Source organism: Balaenoptera ricei, chromosome 3 (genome assembly GCF_028023285.1).
Source record: "Balaenoptera ricei isolate mBalRic1 chromosome 3, mBalRic1.hap2, whole genome shotgun sequence".
Taxonomy (NCBI): domain Eukaryota; kingdom Metazoa; phylum Chordata; class Mammalia; order Artiodactyla; family Balaenopteridae; genus Balaenoptera; species Balaenoptera ricei.
In genome coordinates, this window is record NC_082641.1 from 141,386,738 (window position 1) to 141,406,601 (window position 19,864).

At 35.9% G+C, this 19,864-nt stretch overlaps 1 protein-coding gene across 1 annotated transcript in view; it reads left to right on the plus strand.

Moving 5' to 3' along the window:
- Positions 1–19,641, plus strand: part of GABRA1 (gamma-aminobutyric acid type A receptor subunit alpha1) — a 53,767-nt gene extending 34,126 nt beyond the window's left edge. Inside the window, exons 7-9 of the mRNA XM_059919606.1 lie at positions 9,013–9,165; positions 14,189–14,391; positions 19,007–19,641. Coding sequence (XP_059775589.1) covers positions 9,013–9,165; positions 14,189–14,391; positions 19,007–19,318 — 668 coding nt within the window. The 3' untranslated portion in view covers positions 19,319–19,641. The remainder of the gene's footprint in view (positions 1–9,012; positions 9,166–14,188; positions 14,392–19,006) is intronic.
- Positions 19,642–19,864: the final 223 nt, after the last annotated feature.

A 19,864-nucleotide genomic window follows, 5' to 3' on the forward strand; every position in this document is an offset into this window, starting at 1 on the left:
GATCTAAAATTTTAAACTTTTGAAGTTGTTTCAAGAAATAAGATGAGTTTAGTTATGCAGGTATCCCTTTTGTGACTAAGGGATATGTGATCATAGGGTCAGATAATTATAAATAAAATTTGGATTCTAACAATTAGGAAAATGTACTCCCTTAATCCCAATATTTTTAATTATGTTCAATTACTGAAAGCTTAGCAAGGATCAACAATTTTATGACTGTATTTAAAATTTGAAATTAGTTCATTCACTTTGATTTGTAATTCCTAAAAAAAAGACAAGTGATATGTAAAGGCAGAACTGCTCTTTTTCTCAGGAAAATTCCTTCCTTACATTTCAGACTTTATATTAGTACCACGATCATTATAATCTGACCATTCTAAATTCAAGTAATAGGTCAATATATCTTACTCTGATTATTGGATAATCGCTGCTTAACAGGATCTGTCTTTTGCTTACTTTATAGCATCCATGGCTACTATAGAAGTTGAAATATTTATGTTTCTTGTTTTGAAAAATGGAGAAGATTTTCTCTCAGCTTTGCCTACCTTAGAAATGCACATGGCGTAGTGGGAATGTCTTAGGCTTTGCAGTGAGAAAGATGTGGGCTCAAGTCCTAGTCCTGCCACTTAGAAGCCTGGTGACTTTGGGAAGGTCATTTATCCAATTAGAAACTCTGTTCTCTTCTAAGAATGGTGAGTCTGTAATTTTGCATTAAAGATGAGATAGTATAAAACACGAAGCAGAGTGTTATACAGCAGATGCTCAAAATGGTGTGCAGTAGCTGTTGTTATTGTCCTGAAAACATCCCAGAGCATGGAAAATACCGAAAATTTTTCTTCTTCACCAAGTTATGTTGGAAAAGATACTAAAATGAGCAGTGCTTACTTTTTAAAACTTGAATGCTATCATAAACTGGATATTGTGGCAGGCACTACAGTCAATGATAGACAAGACACATATCTTGCTCTCATGAAATCTGAAGTCTAAAGGAAGACAAACACAAACTATAGTTATCAAAATGGGTGGTAAGTGTTGTGATTAACATTTTTGGGAGGGCAAGTACGTGTCTGTCTTCCGTATCCCTATGATTTACTACAGTAGATGAAACAGGAGGCACTAAATAAATATTTTGAATTAATGAATAAAAAATAAATGAATCCAGCCTGGGTAATCAAGGAAGGATTGCTGCAGGGGTTGACTTTCATTTTGTCAATCTGTATTTATTGGGATCCAAGTAATCACTATTCTAGGCCATGACATTCAGAATAATAGACAAAGAACTTTCCCTCAAGAAATTCTCTCCCTACTATCATTAGAATGGAGGTTGGAGGATGTCAGGGAAATAGTATTTCAAGTGCAATAGCATGCATGCAATAGGACAAATATATACGATGGTTGCTGGGAGGAAGGAGTGCTTCCATTCTATTCTAATGCTAGTGACCTTGGTGTGTCACTGTATCCCTCTTTATATTCTAGTTCCCATGTCTGCAAAATGAGTGGCTTAGTTTGATGAACTTGGAGACCTTTTTCACTTTTGGTTTCCTAAATCAGCCTACCTACATTCTTGTTACTCAGAAAAGATATACAGTCCCAAAAGGGCAATAGGTGAGAAAGAGTGGTCCAACCCACCACCACCAAGCTAGCTGGACCTCATAAGTTGGGTTTATTAAAAGTCATCATTTCATGTTAGAGCTGCAAGTTTATCTGTACAAAATAAGATCTTTTCCTTGTCATTCCAATAATGGATATGGGGGGAGGGGGGAGGAGAATAAAGAGCAAATTCTCAAATGTGGGAGCTCAGTTTGATGTATGTTTTCCCCTCCACACTAAAACCCTGAACTACCCTTCCTCTGGGTCTCCTTTAGCTCATCAAAAATCCACCTTGATACATTTCTATGAGAAGAAACAAAGATCTTTTGTAAGGTCTTCAATCCCATATTTCACATCTCCTATAGAGCCTTGAAAACATTAAGATAAATGACATTGAGTGCTATTATCTCCCTGTTTCTGCCAGAAGACTAGGAATGGTGGCAGAAAAGTACACACACATTGAGAATGATTAGATAAAAAGCATCTTCTCCTACCTTAAAATTCTCTGTGGGAGAGAAGCAATTCAGATCACCTTCTAGAAGGTTAGAAGGTGTTTCCTCACTTGCATGTAACCAGCACATGTGTGGATACTCACTCACACACACTACCAGTGACCTCTTTCAGGTCAAATACCTCTAGATCACTTCAGTGCCATAGGAGGGAAGATATGAGGCTCAATCCAATACTTGGATTTTTCTCAGTGCAAACATATTAGAGGGACAGTCCCTTCATTGGAATCTGCCATCAGTTTGGGGGGAAAAATGAGTTGGAGACTTAGTTTGAAGTGGACTTATTCACCTGGCAGAGCAAACTTGTTACAAGGACACAGAAGGATGAGTCTAGTCAGCTTTCACATCCGATGCAATTCTCTGTTGTCCATTCATTTATTCACTTATTCCTTCAACCATTTGCTCATTTACTCTGTTTGACACTGTGATTGGGCCTGGAGAAGAGAGATGAAGGACCCATAGTTCCTGAACTCAAGAAGCTCATGGTTGAGTGATATAAGTAGCTAATATGCATTGTGTTGTTCTAATCCTTACAACAGTCCGAGGTTGTAGGTATTATCATTATCTCCATTTTACAGGTGGGACGTAATTGAGGCCTAGAGAGGTTTAATAATTTTTCCAAGGTCACACAGCTAGGCAGTGGCAGAGCTGGGATTTGAACTTGGGAAGTCTAGCTATAGAGTGTGTGCTCTCAACCATATGACACACTAGTAATAGGCAAGATAGACATGTGAAAATGCAACAATGTGGTATAGCACAAAGCTTAAGGGGTGGATCCTGGAGATATACTGTGAGGTTTTGAATGCTGGTTTTACCACTTATTAACTGTGTGACCTTTATCTATTCATCCTTTCTCTTGTACTATTTGGAGATGATCAGAGGATCTACTTCATGAGTTACTGCGAAATTGAAATGAGAAAAATGCATGTAAACTGCTTACCAGAGTATCTGACATGTAAAAATTATATAATAAATATTAGATATTACTATTAATAATAATGATGAAGTTAGTACAAGAAAGCTACATGATGACACCTAAGAAGAAGTCATTTCTTCTTGAAGTATGAGGGAGGGCGGTTTGAAACTAGACCGCAGCCATGGCCCCCTGACTCATTCTAATATACCACATTATGCTTCCTAAGGAATTCTTTAAGGAAAGCCCACACAAAAATTATAATTGTAATTAAGGGCCATGACAATGTGACTTATACAGAGATGCAAAGTTGTTAAATTTGGCATTAGGTATAAGAATTATATCATGGCTATAAAATAAGAAGAATGTAATATAAAATGCTTTTTTAAAACACAACAATGATGACTGGAAAGTCGTCATATTTACCTAAGTCAATAGACAGGTGTGATCAAAGGAAACGTAGGTGAGTTTTGTCTAATAAGAATGTCTCTTTGTGAATGACTATTGTTTATTCTTAGAATGGATGACCAGGGAAAATTATAAGATCCTCTTTCCTAGAAACAGTCTTCTCTGGATGAGTTAAGGATGACTCTGCAGGGTTGAAATGAATGAGGAAAGCAACTGTTTTCACTGACCAGGGAGCAACAGTGGTGATAGACATTCACCAAAGGAGCCTCAGGACTTCTATTTTTGCAGCCTAATACATGATCTCCAGAGAAATAATATAACCATAAGATGTGAAAACAGGTTTGTAGGGTGGAAGGTGGAGAGGGAGATTTACATAGTCATCTGGTCAACCTAATCATATTTCAGATGAGGAGATAGGTCCAGAGGGGTTAAGTGGCCTAGAACTATAACCATTGTTTCCTTATTTCTATTTCAGTATTCTCTGAAGCAGATATTAAAATACCAGCCCCTCCCTCAATGACATTTTTTATTCCTCATTCCTTTGAAAAAGGTAGCATCTTAGAAAACACAAAATTTAGAATACTTGAAAGGAAAGTGATAGCTTTACATGGAATCAGTATCCACTACAATTTTGTTAAAGAAATGAATGGAGCTAGAGAATACATTTCTATCCTTTCTACTTTTACACTGTAAATCTGTATGTGACTCAGACTTTTTTAGAAGAACTTTCATATCTGTTATTTCGTATTATCCTCACAGCATCCCAGGAAACAGTTAAGTAGCACACTATCCTTTTTACTGAATAAATGAGAAAACTGAAGTCAGATAAAGTTAAGCAAGGAATTTACTCTAAGTAACCAACATTTAAGAAAGTAAAGGATGAAAGCCAGATCTAAAGAAACCCTCAATGCTGCTTTACAAAATTATATTCCTACTTCTTTTCTTCTCTCTCTTTAATTTTGCATTGTGATGTATAAGAAATATTGTCACATCTAATTTACAAGCTTCCCTCAGGGTTACATGATGTGCAAGGATATTTGAATTACAATTCTTCTAGACTGTTAAATCAGAGGGAAATAATTTGACATGCTTAGTGCATAAGCACTTGATGTCTAGAGATACTCTTTCAATCCAATTTACATGACTTCTTTGTTGTGTTTTTCTTTCATTTTTAAACGATTAAAATGTGATTCTGATTTTGCCACCTTTTGCTTTCCTTATTTAAATGTTATTGATGGAAATAATCAATAAATAATATATAATAAGAATACATAAAAGTTTTATTTGAGCCAAACTGTGGACTATAGCCTGGGAGACACAGATTCAAGAAGTGCTCAAATTGTGCTCTGCCAGACTACAAAAATGGGAGAGGCTTATAAAGGCAAAAACTGCAAAATTACATAAGTTGTTTGTCAGAAATTATAGATGTAGCTGGCAAGAAGTAAGGATGTTTATTAAGCAAGGGTTGGTTGGGGTCCGAAATGGATGCATAGTTACATGGGGAGAACTTGAGACCATAAGGTTGCAGCCGGCAGCTGCTAGCAGATATTATTTTGAGAATGGCTAGAGGTGTCCTTGAGTCTGGTAGAGTTCAGAAAATTGAAATTCTCAGTGATACAGGAATATATCTGAAACCACATCCACAATGGCCACCCAGATCCATTTTGGATGCCTGAACCTCAGTTATTCCATTTAGATTTTTAAATGCATTCTTTTCTTTAATGGTTAAAGTAGACGTACAATGCATGCTTGATAGGCCACAAGACAGGCTGTTCTGGTTAGCAATAAGTATCAACCAAATCATGTATAAGCCAGAATGACTTCCCCATACCTCAACATATGAAAATTTCTTCCATCAACATTTTGTACCAAAACTTCTTAGATTTTGTTTAATTCAGGAAGGCGACGTCAAAAGATTTGAAGTTTTCCTCTACTTTTTCTAATTTGTTAGTGAGGAAGCGGTTTATAAAACAAATATAATGTCACATGATAGCTTCTCCAAAAAAATAATCTTTGCAGAATCTTCCTAAAATGTCACATTGTGAACAACAAAAGATGATAATGGAATATATATAGACACTCACCTTTCTGGCATTATATGAGAGATGGAATTTTTTCTTTGAGCTGATGACATTTTGCAGGCTACAATTGAATGAATGGTTAGGAATAATAATGTGTACTCCTGGGAGGTGAGATGTAACCTGACTATGTCTACCCAAGGCTACATTTTAGCAGAGTCCCAGGAAAAAATGTGTTTTTTTGCATTTTTCTCAAATTTGAATCACTTGTTTATTTCAGATGACCTTGGAGACATTATCCAATTTATCTACAGAAAATAGAAAAAAATTAGATAACATTTTATTTACCTTTCAAAAAAGAGATACTAGTGGATGTTAATTGCAATGAGTATTCTTAAGCCTCATTCATCCCTTTTTACCATAGGCAGGTGCTGAATATTTAGGATATGTAAAGCCATGCTATACTCAAAGAACTATCTCTCTTCTTAATTAGCTTTCAGTTTGGTGGAGGGGTATAAGTACATAAATAACTAAAATTAAAAGTATACAATATATTTATAAGTGTAAACAGAAGCTGTAAATAAATTTGAAGTTACTTAATATTGATCAGTAAATGGCAAGTGTTATTAATAACAATCATGAAAACATAAATGAATATATCGATGATTTCCTACTATAGAGAGTATAGGGGGCATTTCTTCTACCAATAATTCTACCAATTCTGACTGGAGAAATGAGAGAAAAAAATGGAGAAAGGAACTAAAATTTATTTTAAAACTCTTATGTAGAATGATCTTAACTAGAGCCCTTATTCTTTATTCTCCCCACAATATACTTATCACTATTTTATAATGAGGAAACTGAGGATCAGAGAGTTTAAGAGAGTTTAAGGCTACACAGCAAGAAAATAGCATATCTGGTTTTTGAACCCAAATTCATTTGCTTCTAAAGCTAATAAAGTCTCCCCATACAGTACATTTCTTCCTCTTCTACTATGGACTGAGCCCAACCCATATATGAACAAAATATTCGGCTATAGAAGAGGTCAAGTAGGGAATTTTGTTGATCAGATTACTGAGATATGAAAATGTGTGGTGAGACATGAGATGTGATACTGAAACGCGTATCCGAGCTAGGATGTGGAGAGTGTTGAATACTGGTTAGGGAGTTTGCTTGTTAGTATGTAACACTGGAGACATTGTTGATTATCACATTGTGGGAAAGGAGAGTGGCTACTAGTGGCATCTAGTGGGCAAGAGGCAAGGTATGTGGCTAAATATCCTACATTACACAAGACAGCTCCCACAATAAACAATTCTCTGTTCTGAAATGTCAGTAGTACTGAGGTTGAGAAACCCTGATGTGGATAATGGGAATCCATTAAGGTGTTTTAAGGTATGTACGTATGCTTTAAAACAATCACTCTGACCTCAAATTTAGGGAAAATTGTAGTTTAGGACCTGACTGGAGACAAACAAGACAGTTCATAGATTATGGTAGATTTACACTGTAAATCTGCAAAGGAGATAAGAGCAATGACCATGAGATAAGAGATAAACTGAAAGATACTGCACAGGTGAAATTAAAATTGTGATGATCAACTGACTCCTTTCTCTCTCTTTTGGAAGTCCTACTTAACATCCAAGGATTAATTCCAGGTTTTTATCAATAGCCTGAGTGAATAGACAGATGAGAGTGCCATGAATTTAGAAATGGACGCTAAGTGGAAAAGAAGCCCTGCTATATGCTAGTCATTATTTTTTATGGAAAAGTTTAAGTAATATCACTTTTGAACATATTTAGTTGGTGATATCAATGAAAAATCAGTAGCTATGAAATGTCTAGTAGATATTTGGAAATACAGTGGTTTTTGAGAGCAATGTCACTTAGAGATGTAGATTCCCGCAGCCATCTGGATAAAAATGACATTAAGAGCAGGGGTGAGAAGGAAAATTCCTCATTAGAGTCAAGAAAAAAAAAATAGAGATGACAGCTAAAGACAGAACTATACCAGGAACCTCTACATTTGCTTTGCAGAAAGATGAATATTAGTGCCCAAGAGACAGGAAGAACTCATAACTCTCTGACTGAAATATCCAGTGAGTTAGCAAAAGAAACTGAAAATGAGAGCTAAAAGGAGAATGTGAGTTTAGAGAGTGCTATCAAGATGGTAGGGGCAGTCAGCATTGCTTAATTTTTAGTGCTACAAAGAAGGTGGTCAGTGGGCTTGAAGATTGAGATCTCCTTTAAGACTGAGATGTTCAGTTATGGATATTAAGAGATCATGAGCACTTTTAACCACATTATAGGGGCTGAAGCTGGATGGCCATGAGCTGAGACATAAATCACAGGTTGAAGAGAGAAAAGTTTGGAGTTGAAGGGAAGGAGGAAGATAGAGAAATGTGAATACCACAGAAAGCAATATTTTCTTAGTAAGAATACACCTATTTTTCTCTTACCCACACACAGATAACTAAGTATATATTCAGAGTGAGTAAAGCTAAAAACTTCTAAGACTTGCAATTAAGAAATAACATCAACTAAAAACAAAAAACACCTCCTACAATTTGGGTTGTGTGTTTATTTCTTTGGGCCTCTAATCAAATCAGACTTTGACATATATAAAGACCATGGAGAGTTCCTAGCTACTCCATTATTTCCCAGACTGGTCTAGGAATTGGGACAAGTTCAAAAGCTAGTGACAAATAGGATTTTTCTGCCCTCACCTTAAAGAATGGTTTGTGTGTACAGGTGGGACCTGAAGAGCTGCATGTTTCGAAATCTTCCCAGGTGATTGTGATGAAGGTGCTCCTCAAAACAAATTTTGAGAGTTCTATCACACTCTTCTCATTTTGATAATCAGGGTAAGCCAAATCCCAGGTCCGAGAGCTACCAAAAGAAAGTGCAGGGGCTGGAATTCAACTCCCCTGACTTGGACACCAAAGCTCCTCCATTAGACAGCCTGACTCTTTTCTGCAGAGGACAAACTGGGGATCTGGTGTCTTCTAATCCACGGGTGGTACATCATCAGGATCTAGCACATTGCCTTCAGGGTTATTAAAGCCAATCTGTAAATATATGCTCAGATTTGTCTCTTAAATGTATCAGGTACCGGGATTAGGACATAAGAAAATCGATGATATCTCTGGCACATCAATCTCATCCTCAGTGCCATTTTGGTGTTTGGTTTTTTTAAAAATTTTTATTGGAGTATAGTTGATTTACAATGTTGTGTTAGTTTCAGGTGTACAGCAAAGTGAATCAGTTATACATATACATATATCCACTCTTTATTTTTTTTTTAGATTCTTTTCCCATACAGGCCATTACAGAGTATTGAGTAGAGTTCCCTGTGCTGTACAGCAGGTTCTTATTAGTTATCTATTTTATATACAGTAATGTGTTATGGTGTGTTTTTTAAATGTCTCTTTTCTTCCCTGGATAAAAGCTTACCAGATGTCACGTGGAGAAAGGCTATGTCTAACCTCCAGGTTCTTGCTGCTGATGGAAAAACTCAGAGATAATTTCTTTTCAAAGTCAAATTGCTCACCTTACTGTCTGTTTCACCCTCCAGGAGAATATGTTGTTATGACCACTCATTTCCACCTGAAGAGAAAGATTGGCTATTTTGTTATTCAAACATACCTGCCATGCATAATGACGGTTATTCTCTCCCAAGTCTCGTTCTGGCTCAACAGAGAGTCTGTACCAGCAAGGACTGTCTTTGGTAAGTGCCAATCAAGACGCCCATGCAAGGGTCTGGAGGGCAAGTTGTATCATATCTGTGATATTGCAGATAGAATGAAAAAAATAATAATACATTGAAATCTGAAGTTAGTACAATAGGAATGTTCAAGGAATTACCATTCTCATTATGACATGATTGTAAAAAAATTCTTTTTTAAAAATAGCAAGCTGTTTTAGTGCATGTTAATCGATGGGATTAATGAACACTTGATTTGCTATTTTAGGAGAAAAATGGAATGAAGCAGGCATAAAATGCATGTGATAGATTAAAATGCACACATAGAAACATTAATACTTAAATCATACATTTAGAATCATTTAGAATCTAATGATTCTAAAACATTAATACTTAAATCATACATTTAGAATCATGTGTCAGTGTATTTTTTGAGAATCTGAGAAAATATAGTATCAGCAGAACTACTTCCTTACATATATGAAAGCAAGTGGTCCTTATGTAGAAAGAACTCATTGATGACCATGATACCAGTACAGGAATATCTCATTTTACCCAATGTGTGCACTTCTGAAGAGTTACAAATATTTTTTTCTATGAAAATATTTTAAATGCCTTAGATGCTTTAAGTCAGTCTAATGGAAAAATGTTTAAAGGGTAATAACTTTTTACTAATAGGAAAACTCACTCCCTAATTTATAATTTTAGAAGTTTGTATTTCATATAAACAGGTATTTCCTGCCTGTATCATAGTACACTGTCTTAAGTGTACTTTTCAGACTGATGAAAACAAGATTTCATCACCAAAAACTTACTGATTCATTCATTCACTCATTCAATCACTGACTTTTTCTTTGAAATCTACTATGAGGTCCTACTATGTTCTATGCATGGAATGTAGCTGTTACCCTAATATAAACCATTCTTTTCATGAATGTTAAATTCTGGAGCTTAAAATTTGAATAACAATAAAATCATGCAGAATACTTATTGAATGCTTTTATATCAGGCTTTGTTCTATGAAACAACCCTATATTATCTTATTTAACACTAAAAGAATCCTCTCTAATATTATCCCTGTGGTGTAGACAAGAAAGCTAAGGAGCGAGATATTAAGTAACTTGCCCAAGTTCAGAAGCTATGAGGTGAAGAAGTCTGGAGTAAGACCCAGCCTCTTAGCTCTAGAGTCTGTGCGCTTAATGATGATGAGGTACAACTACCCATGTACTGCCTGCTGCAATGACAAGGCATGGAACAGGGTTGTCGTGGGCAACATAATTCATCTGGAAATTATAACCACATATATAATTGGTGAAAGGTACAACTGTCAAGGTTCATTCCAAAAATATCAACTAGGCACATGCTATGTTTAAAACCCTTTACTACAAAACAGAAGACTTCAGGTGCTTACAATCTAAACTGAGGATTATTCTTGTGCAGAGAATATGCACAATATGCCATGTGGCATCAGTCATCTCAGGAAAAAAAAGCAAGACTCTGTTACAAGGGCCCAGAAAAACATCTTTTCTTCTGAACTTAGCAAGGTGCTTCTGGGTTGGAAACCACGAAATCTTTGCTGTGACATTAGCCTAAGAACACAGCTAAATCAAGACCCAGAATGATTCCACCTGCAGAGCAATAGAGTAGTTCATTTAAAACTCTTTTTTTCCCTTAACACAATTTGTAAATATTAACTAGTGTTTACGCCACTTATTAGAACTGAAGATTGAACTCTTGTCAGATGCTCACTTCTGTATGTGTATGTAGTTTGAGCCCTTTATTCACTTGAATTTTTTTTAAATGAGAACAAAAGACATGGACTTTATGTTTTATGTTTATTTTTGTAGAATGAGCCCAGCACTATAGTGAAAATGATTTTTTAAAATGCTCACTTACCCCGCCTCGGTCCCCAACAAATCCTACCCTTCCTGTTCGGAAATCCCCTAAAGCACTTTGGAATGTTTTATAAGTCAAAAACCTTGTTCTTAACATTTTCAAAAGTCTGCTATCTCAGATGACTCATGCCCTTTTGGTAAACATAACTGCATATCTGTAAACTCAACCATGGCAAGTGTTTCTGTGTATCAAGTTATATATTTCTAATGTTTTAAGTTCAATAAAATCACAAATACAATTTTCTGAGACCTTCAGCCTTCTAACATTTATTTAGTACACGTCTCTATTCCTTCTAGTGTGCGCTCAGCACATTCCTCTGAGCTGTGGGGAATGCCTGAGAGGGTCATGGGTATTTAAAGAAAAAATACCAAAGGGAAAAAATAAAGCAAAAGTTGTACCTTATAACAGTTTATTAAATGGCATCCAAAATGCAACAAAGCTGGAGCCATTTCATGTCTTAAAACATCATCTTCTTGAACTTCCATGCTCTTTCTCATTTGGAGGCTGTGGTCATGTAATTTTGCTGCCAGATAGACCCAAGTTTTAGGTTCAATCTTCAGTCTTCTAAGTGTCAGTTGCCTATAAAATGCGAGTACAATTAAAATAAAATAGTGCCATTTAAAAGATTAGGTGAGAAAAATAAAATAAAATAAAATTTGGAAATTGTCGGGCTCAATACTTGAAACTTAATAGATACTCAACATATTTTTGGTTTTTTCCTTTTCCCTATAGCAGGAATTGTAAGACAACACACACACACACACACACACACACACACACACACACACACATACACACACACCTCTCTTTATGTTATTCTTAACTGTTTTTAATTTATGGATACATTTTTTTTAAGAACACTCATTCCCCAATTACTTTTAACAGTTGGTTGCCCACATAAACCAAAATTCAAATAAAAAATGGAATTCACTTTAGCGGGGATTTATCCAAAAGGACTGAAGTTGTCAATAATAAGTTATTAACTTTGGGGCTTCCCTGGTGGCACAGTGGTTAAGAATCCGCCTGCCAATGCAGGCGACACGCGTTCGAGCCCTGGTCCGGGAAGATCCCACATGCCACGGAGCAACTAAGCCCATGCGCCACAACTACTGAGCCTGTGCTCTAGAGCCCGCGAGTCACAACTACTGAGCCCACGCTCTAGAGCCCGTAATCTGCAACAAGAGAAGCCACCGCAATGAGAAGCCCATGCACCGTAACGAAGAGTAGCCCCTCTCACCGCAACTAGAGAAAGCCTGAGTGCAGCAGCGAAGACCCAAAACAGCCAAAAACTTAAAAAATGTTATTAACTTTGTCCTTAGTAAGTATCAGGCTAAGTGCTAAACACTTTATTACATTATTTTATTTAATACTCACAATAGCCCTCTGAGTTAGACTTATTAAAATTAATTTATAAGGGAATAATTACAAAAAATCCAGAAGCTCAGAACTGTGAGGCAATTTTCCCAACATCACTCAGCAGTTACAGAGCTGGGATTTGAAACTGGGTTGCTCTGTTCTCCAAATACTGACATTTAATTACCTTGCTCTTTGCTCAAGTTAATATTGATATGTAAATTTGGGGGCTATTTTCCCGCCAATATTCCTTAAACCATTTGTTGGTTACATAATATGGTTAATGCCCCAGAACTTTCTGCAACACCTCCAATGTTCATAGTAAGTCTATTTCCTACAACTGTGACCATGTATCAAAAATATGTTAATAAAAATCTCAGTGTTTCTTCTTAGTCCTATCACTTTCTAATAGACTTACAAAGATCATCTATCTTGATAATCGCGGAAACTAGGGAATATTGGATGGTTTAAAACAGCTTAGAAAAATTAGCCACCTACCAGCTGTGTAACCCTGCTGATTCTCTAAAATTAATCAAAAGGGGGAATCATAGGTATGAGTTTTAGACACATGGGATGACAATATCTTCTGTGGCAATAATTTACTTATCTTTAAAATGCTTTCACATATTATTATATTTAATCCTCAAATAATCTTGTAAATGTGCAGAACTTTTCCTCTCTTAGAATTTCAACAATGATGTAGACAATCAAGAGAATGAAGTTTAAATCATCACTTTTACAGTTATGGAGACTGAGGGCCCTAGAAGTTAACTCGCTTACTCAAGGCTATAGAGCTAAGAAGTAGTGAGGAACTAGTTACTGGAAGAGGTTAAGATTTTTTTCAACACCATGCAACCTAAGCCACCCCCACTGGGTTCCTGTGATTTTTTTTCATACATTTTCAAATGGCTTAAAAGGGAACTTACAGTATTCTAACTAGTTTAGTGCATTACATATAGTAGGTTGATAATATTAATTTGTTAAATGAACATTAATGGATGTCATCATTCACATACCAACTCATATAATAATCTAAGTAAACTAAAAGCAACTGACTTGAAAATTGCTTTGAATATAGGTGATTTTAATCAGTAGGGATAGATTCACAGAATAGGGAAGATAGGGCAGAGAGAGTAAGACTGTGGACATTTGAATCAGATGAATGTGTTCAAATTTGGTTTTGCTACTTCTGAGCTATGTGACCTCAAGCAAGTTACATGCAACTTATTTCAGGAACATCTTCAAAAGAGTAGCTATTTGAAGAATCAGGAAAATATAGTATAAAGGCCAAAGAGTTAATAATGTAACAAGATATTATCCTAAAATAATTTAATTATCTATCAATGATGAATTATCAAAAAGTTATTGGTTTCTTGGATTGTATATTCAAAGTACACAGGTAGAATATTAAACAGAGCTGAGGATCCTGAGATTACTTATGGATCAAGGACAGTGAAGATACCTGCTTTCCTTTTTCTAGAGTTGGGGACAGTGAAGGAATATTATTTCCTTTCCTACCCAGGACACCATGTTCAAGACGCCTATTTACAGGAGTTCACTATCTTATTAACAGCTTCTCAACAGCAGAGGAGTTTATCCCTCCAAAAGCTCTCCATCAATACTGCCATATCATGAACTGCAAACTACACTGGGGTTAAATTAAAACTCATCCATCCCAAACCAAAATGGGATGAACTTGAAAACACACTCTGTCTGTGTTTCCCTTTACATAAGTAGGCTGACCTCAGTGATGAAAGTTTGTAGTATGAACCTACAAATTCACTTTCTTTCTTTACAGGAGTAACAACTGTGCTCACCATGACAACTTTGAGTATCAGTGCCAGAAATTCCCTCCCTAAGGTGGCTTATGCAACTGCTATGGATTGGTTTATTGCAGTGTGCTATGCCTTTGTATTCTCAGCTCTAATTGAGTTTGCCACAGTAAACTATTTCACCAAAAGAGGTTATGCATGGGATGGCAAAAGTGTGGTTCCAGAAAAGGTAAATGCTTTAATATTTCCTGTGATATAGCACTATTATGTCTTTTTAAACATATAGGATGGGATGTTTGGACTTGGAGGAATGGATGAAGAATGCAGAGAGAGGGTAAAGAGGATTCTTTGTTTCTTATGTCACAAATGATTAAGTGCTGTGAGAATTTTGTTATTGCTAAGGAAAGGTTGTTTCAGTGGATAGATGTTCAGAGTAGAAGGAATGAGATAAAGGAGAAACACAAAGGTAAACATCTCTCCTCAAATATGCTTTCCTATGGTCCCCATTGATGTGAGAACAGTTTTAACAAACCTGACATTAGGAGCAATTATGCCATTATAATTTTTGTAACTTGAAAATTATAGTCTTCTGGTTGTTTTCCAAGCCTAATAACTTTGGTCATAAATGTTATTACTTTAATGGCTCAATTGAATTGAGCTTGCAAAATGCATTATCTCTAATTTTCACTAAAGGGTAGGAAACACATTTTCTTTTTCCAAAATAGAGGTTTGCTTTAAGAAACGTAACACACAGAATTCACAGAAAAATTCTTCACTGTAGAAAATTATCAAGTCAAGAATATCACTGTTCTTCTCAATTAGAACCTACTTTAGAGTGGATTTTAAAGCATAGTTGGGAGGGACTTCCCCCATGGTCCGGTGGTTAAGACTCTTCCTTCCAATTCAGGTGGTGAGGGTTCCATCCCTGGTCAGGGAACTAAGGTCCTGCATGCTGCAGGGTGCAGCCAAAATAAATAAGTAAATAAATAAAGCACAGCTGGGGAGGATATTTCTACTTCTGGGGTTTGAAGGAAAAATATGTCAAAATGCAAGGGAGCCTTGGGATGGTGGAAAGAAGGGCAAAGTCAGAGACAAAGAGATTCTAAGACATCTAGAAGTAATCTAGGAGGAATCACTCTACAGCAAATATAGAATTCTAGTGTCTTGAGTCAGTCCCTAAATATACAGTTCTGTGGTCAAATACACTTGAATAATTCTGCATACTGTCACCAAGTCACAGTATATTAAAGTCTGAGAGGGTGTATAGTAAAGAAATCCATTTAATGATGTTTTTCCCATAGCTCCACAAATATACTAGAAAAGAGGATCCTTTGTGTTGGAAACATCTACCACATTTAATAGAATCTAAAGTGTTACTGATTATATGATGTACCACTAATATACGTATACATAAGAAAGAAAATATGCTGCCAAGCAAAAGCTCTTTGAGCTTTACCTTTCAGCCACAGGTGAATCAGTTGAACACCTCAATGATCTTGTACACAAGCAACAGCATAGAAGGTTCTGTATCAGATGCACTATCACAACCAAAATGGGCCAGAACCAGTCCTCAAAATTCACCTTGCCTTGAAACATCCTTGCCCAGTATAAAAAAATCTCTGAATTTTCAAATCAAGAGCCTTGGCTCAGGTTCAGTAAAGAGGAGACAAGACAAAAGGGACTGCATTTACCAGCTGGAGAAAGGGGTGAGAGAGTGGAGACAGCGTTTTGTCTAATACTTACCTTAGCCATTGATGGCCTCCATTTGTCCTAGAACAGAAGGGCAGTCCCAAAGGAAAGAGCACCAAAACTGAAGATGAGTGATCATAAGACACTACCAATTGTAAGACATAGCCCAAAGTCATAGATGTGGACATTTAAAAAATGCACATCTTAGAATCACTGGCATACTCTATTAAAGTTCTTCAGAATTAATTATATGCAAACGTCGGTGACATGCAACTGAAAAATGAAATGCAAGCACTGGGAAAAGTTGCTTTTCTATCTTAATCCTTTCTTTCCATGCTGCAAGAGGCCAATGTCTTTCTGATTGTGGCTCATCAGTATCAGTTGTCAATGACTTGTTAGATGAATTGAACTTGATCTGGAAAGCATAGAATTTGGGTTGAGGCATTGGTGAGCTCATAGTTGAGTTTGTATTTCTCTCTTTCTGACCGTATGTTAGTCTTTCAAGTGCTGTGTCTCAAATAACATATTTCAATCTCTATCAATCTACAGTCCGTGTTATTCAGTGTACATATATAGATATAGGTATGGTCATATCTACATCTCTCTCTCTATATATATATATTTTTATGTATATATATATATATAGATAGATAGATAGATAGATAGATGCATATACATAATGCCCATATCTGTCATCCTAATGAGAAAGAGAATATTTTTTATAATTTATCTATGTCTCTGTAAAAATCTTCCCCAGGGCTTTGCCAGTTTAATTAGCTTATAATAAGGAGATTGATCACAGTGTGATCCAGGTCTCATTTTGACATTCAGAGAGAATAAATAACATATTTCTCCTGTGACCAGGTGAGTGTTTTCAGGAGAGGTAAAATTTCAATCTCTGACATGGTATAACTTCAACAACAAAAAAAGAAAATCCCCATAGGGCATCATGTTTTCAAGCAAGCATATAGTAGCCTTCTTAAGATCCATCCTCATATGTTTAATTGCTGAAAGAAATACCAACTTCTTGATGAATATGGGGGAGCTCAATATTTTCAGAAATGAAAAAAACTATATTATTTCCTGAGAAACCAACCAGATATTTCTAAATATCCTTTTCAACATGATGCTGCAAAAAGAAAGAAAGAAATAAAACACTGAAGTTGAGAAAACTTAGTATTAGGGTACTATGATAAATTGGCAGTGGGAGAGACGAAATCTACCAATAATACAAACTCTTCTCCAAGAATTGTTCCTGTGGCAGATTATTCATTTCAGTTTATCTAATAAGGTATCTGTCACTCAACAAATTTTGTTTAGATTAGAACCCATTGCCTCTCTTAAACATCAGAGTGCATATACATTTTATCTAAAGGACATACATGCTTTTCAATGTATCCTTTAATATTAGATCTGCTATTTTCTAAGCAGTGGACTCAATACAAGTTCAGTCTGGCTGTTTGTGTTGAAATAATTCATATAAATTTTTGACTTGTAGTCATTTGGACCACATTCAGAGAGAATCAATTTTACTCATTTTATTTTTATACAAATAATTATAGAAATTTCTGTCAATCCTCCTAAAGCTTAAGCAAATCTGCCTTTACTATGAAATGGGTGTATACTTGGACTAAGTGACCTTACTTTTAATGGTGTAATACTAGGAGAAAAAATAATCTGGGCTTTTTTTTTTTTTTAAGTCCCAGTGAATGTACGCTTAAGGATTTGGAGAGGAGAAAAGGTAGCAGATAGGTCATGGAGTTGGATAATAAAGAAATTAACCTGTTAAAATTGCACCTTGTGAGTGAGAAGTATCAGCTCTTCTAGAAGTAATATTTTATTCTGATTTGATATTAAAAATACAGATTGTCCAGAGTATATCGAGGCTGGTTGGTCAAGTTTAGCTGCTCATGAACATTCTCTGTGTAGTTTTTTCACAATGTCAATAATCAGGCTTCACTTCCCTAGGAGTTCTGATTCAAAATGCAAGATTGTGCCCAAGACATTTACACTTAAAAAAATTTTAACTGGTGATTTAGTGTGCACAAAAAAACAAGGCTCACTCTTCTAGACTAGTGCTATCCAGCAGGAATATAAGTGAGCCACAAATGTGAGCCATATATATAATTAACATATTTCTGGTAGCCTTATTTAAAAAGTACAAACCAGTAAAATTAAGTTTAATAATGTACTTTAGCCAATATATCAAAAATATCCTCTTTAAATGTAAATAATTCTAAACATTATTTAGGAGAAATATTGCACTTTTTAAAAATTCTTCATACTAAGCCTTCAAAATCCTATGTGTACTTTATACTTCCAGAACATCTCAAATTAGACTAGCCACATTACAAGTGCTCAATAGTCACAAGTTACTAATGGCAACTGTATCAGAGCACATAGCTCTAAACAATGATACACTTTATTTTTGAGAAATGTCTGTATGACAGAAACTCTAAGAAATACTGCACTTGTCAATTACTGCACAGATAACATGGATAAGCAGCTAACTCTGAGCAAGAATTGAATTCAGGTATCCTGACTACCCCTGCTTTGTCATTTCCCCATGGGAAACATGGGGAGAAGGAGCAAATAATAATTAGCTCAGCAATTTTTCACTGCAAAACAAACTACCCCAAAACTTAGTGACCTAAAACAACCACCAAGCATTTTGGGCTGGGAAAAACCTGATGGTATTTCTATTAGTCTGACCTGGGCTCATGCCAAAAAGTCCTTGATACGTGGTCATACTTGGTCCTGCCCAAAACATCCATAAGACGTTTGGTCCACACCAAAGGACTTTGTTATTTGATCCTGTCCAAAACCATTTGGCATGGATCCGATATGCTCATGGACATTTTGGATAGGAGCACATTTCAAGGACTTGGCGTAAACCAAATGTCTTACGGACCAACTGTCTTATGGACATTTTGGACAGGAACAAATGTCCTGCAAGGTCACTTGTCAATCTTATAACTAGATGTTTGTATCTGCGTTTTTCATTTTTCCCCAAAATGCAGTCGTAAATTACATTCCTTAAATTTTAAATAAAGCACATGTTTGAGTTCTAAAGTAAAGGTCACTTTGCTCAGCAACTTATAAACGTGCTTCCCACCATTTACTAAACAAAATACTTTTACTCTTTCCTTCTACAGCCAAAGAAAATGAAGGATCCTCTCATTAAGAAAAATAACACTTACGCTCCGACAGCAACCAGCTACACACCTAATTTGGCCAGGGGTGACCCAGGCTTAGCCACCATTGCTAAAAGTGCAACCATAGAACCAAAAGAAGTCAAGACGGAAACAAAACCACCAGAACCGAAGAAAACCTTTAACAGTGTCAGCAAAATTGACCGACTGTCAAGAATAGCCTTCCCGCTGTTATTCGGAATCTTTAACTTGGTCTATTGGGCTACATATTTAAACAGAGAGCCTCAGCTAAAAGCCCCTACCCCACATCAATAGGTCCTGTCATTCACATTCTGTTGTTCAGTCCTCTGCACTGGGAATTGCTTTCTGTTCTCAATGCAGTAATTCCCATCTGCTTTATTGCCTCTGTCTTAAAGAATTTGAAGATTTCCTTATTTCCATAATTCATATAAGAACAACAGACCCCTGTCTGGCAGTCCAGAGCAGAGCATACAGCTGAGAGACAGGATTCTGAAAGAGGGAGCAAGAGAGAAAAATCATGACAGAAGGAGACAGAAGGGAAGAGAGAGGAAAGGTGGGGGAAGTAGGTCCAAAAACATGAGGAAAAGTAGAAGAAAAATCAAACTTAACTCTATAACTCTGGGTCATTTGTAGATATATATTTCCAAATATTCTAGAAAAAAAGATACTGTATATGTCAAAAATATTTTTATGTGAAGGTGTTTAAAAGAATAAATTATAAATGTTTAATGAAGAAGCATTTTTAAAAATCTATGTCTTTATTACACAAACTACAATGTGCTTCTTACATTTCTGTTTTGTTTTTTAAACCGATGTATAGCTTTAACATTCTGTTTCCAC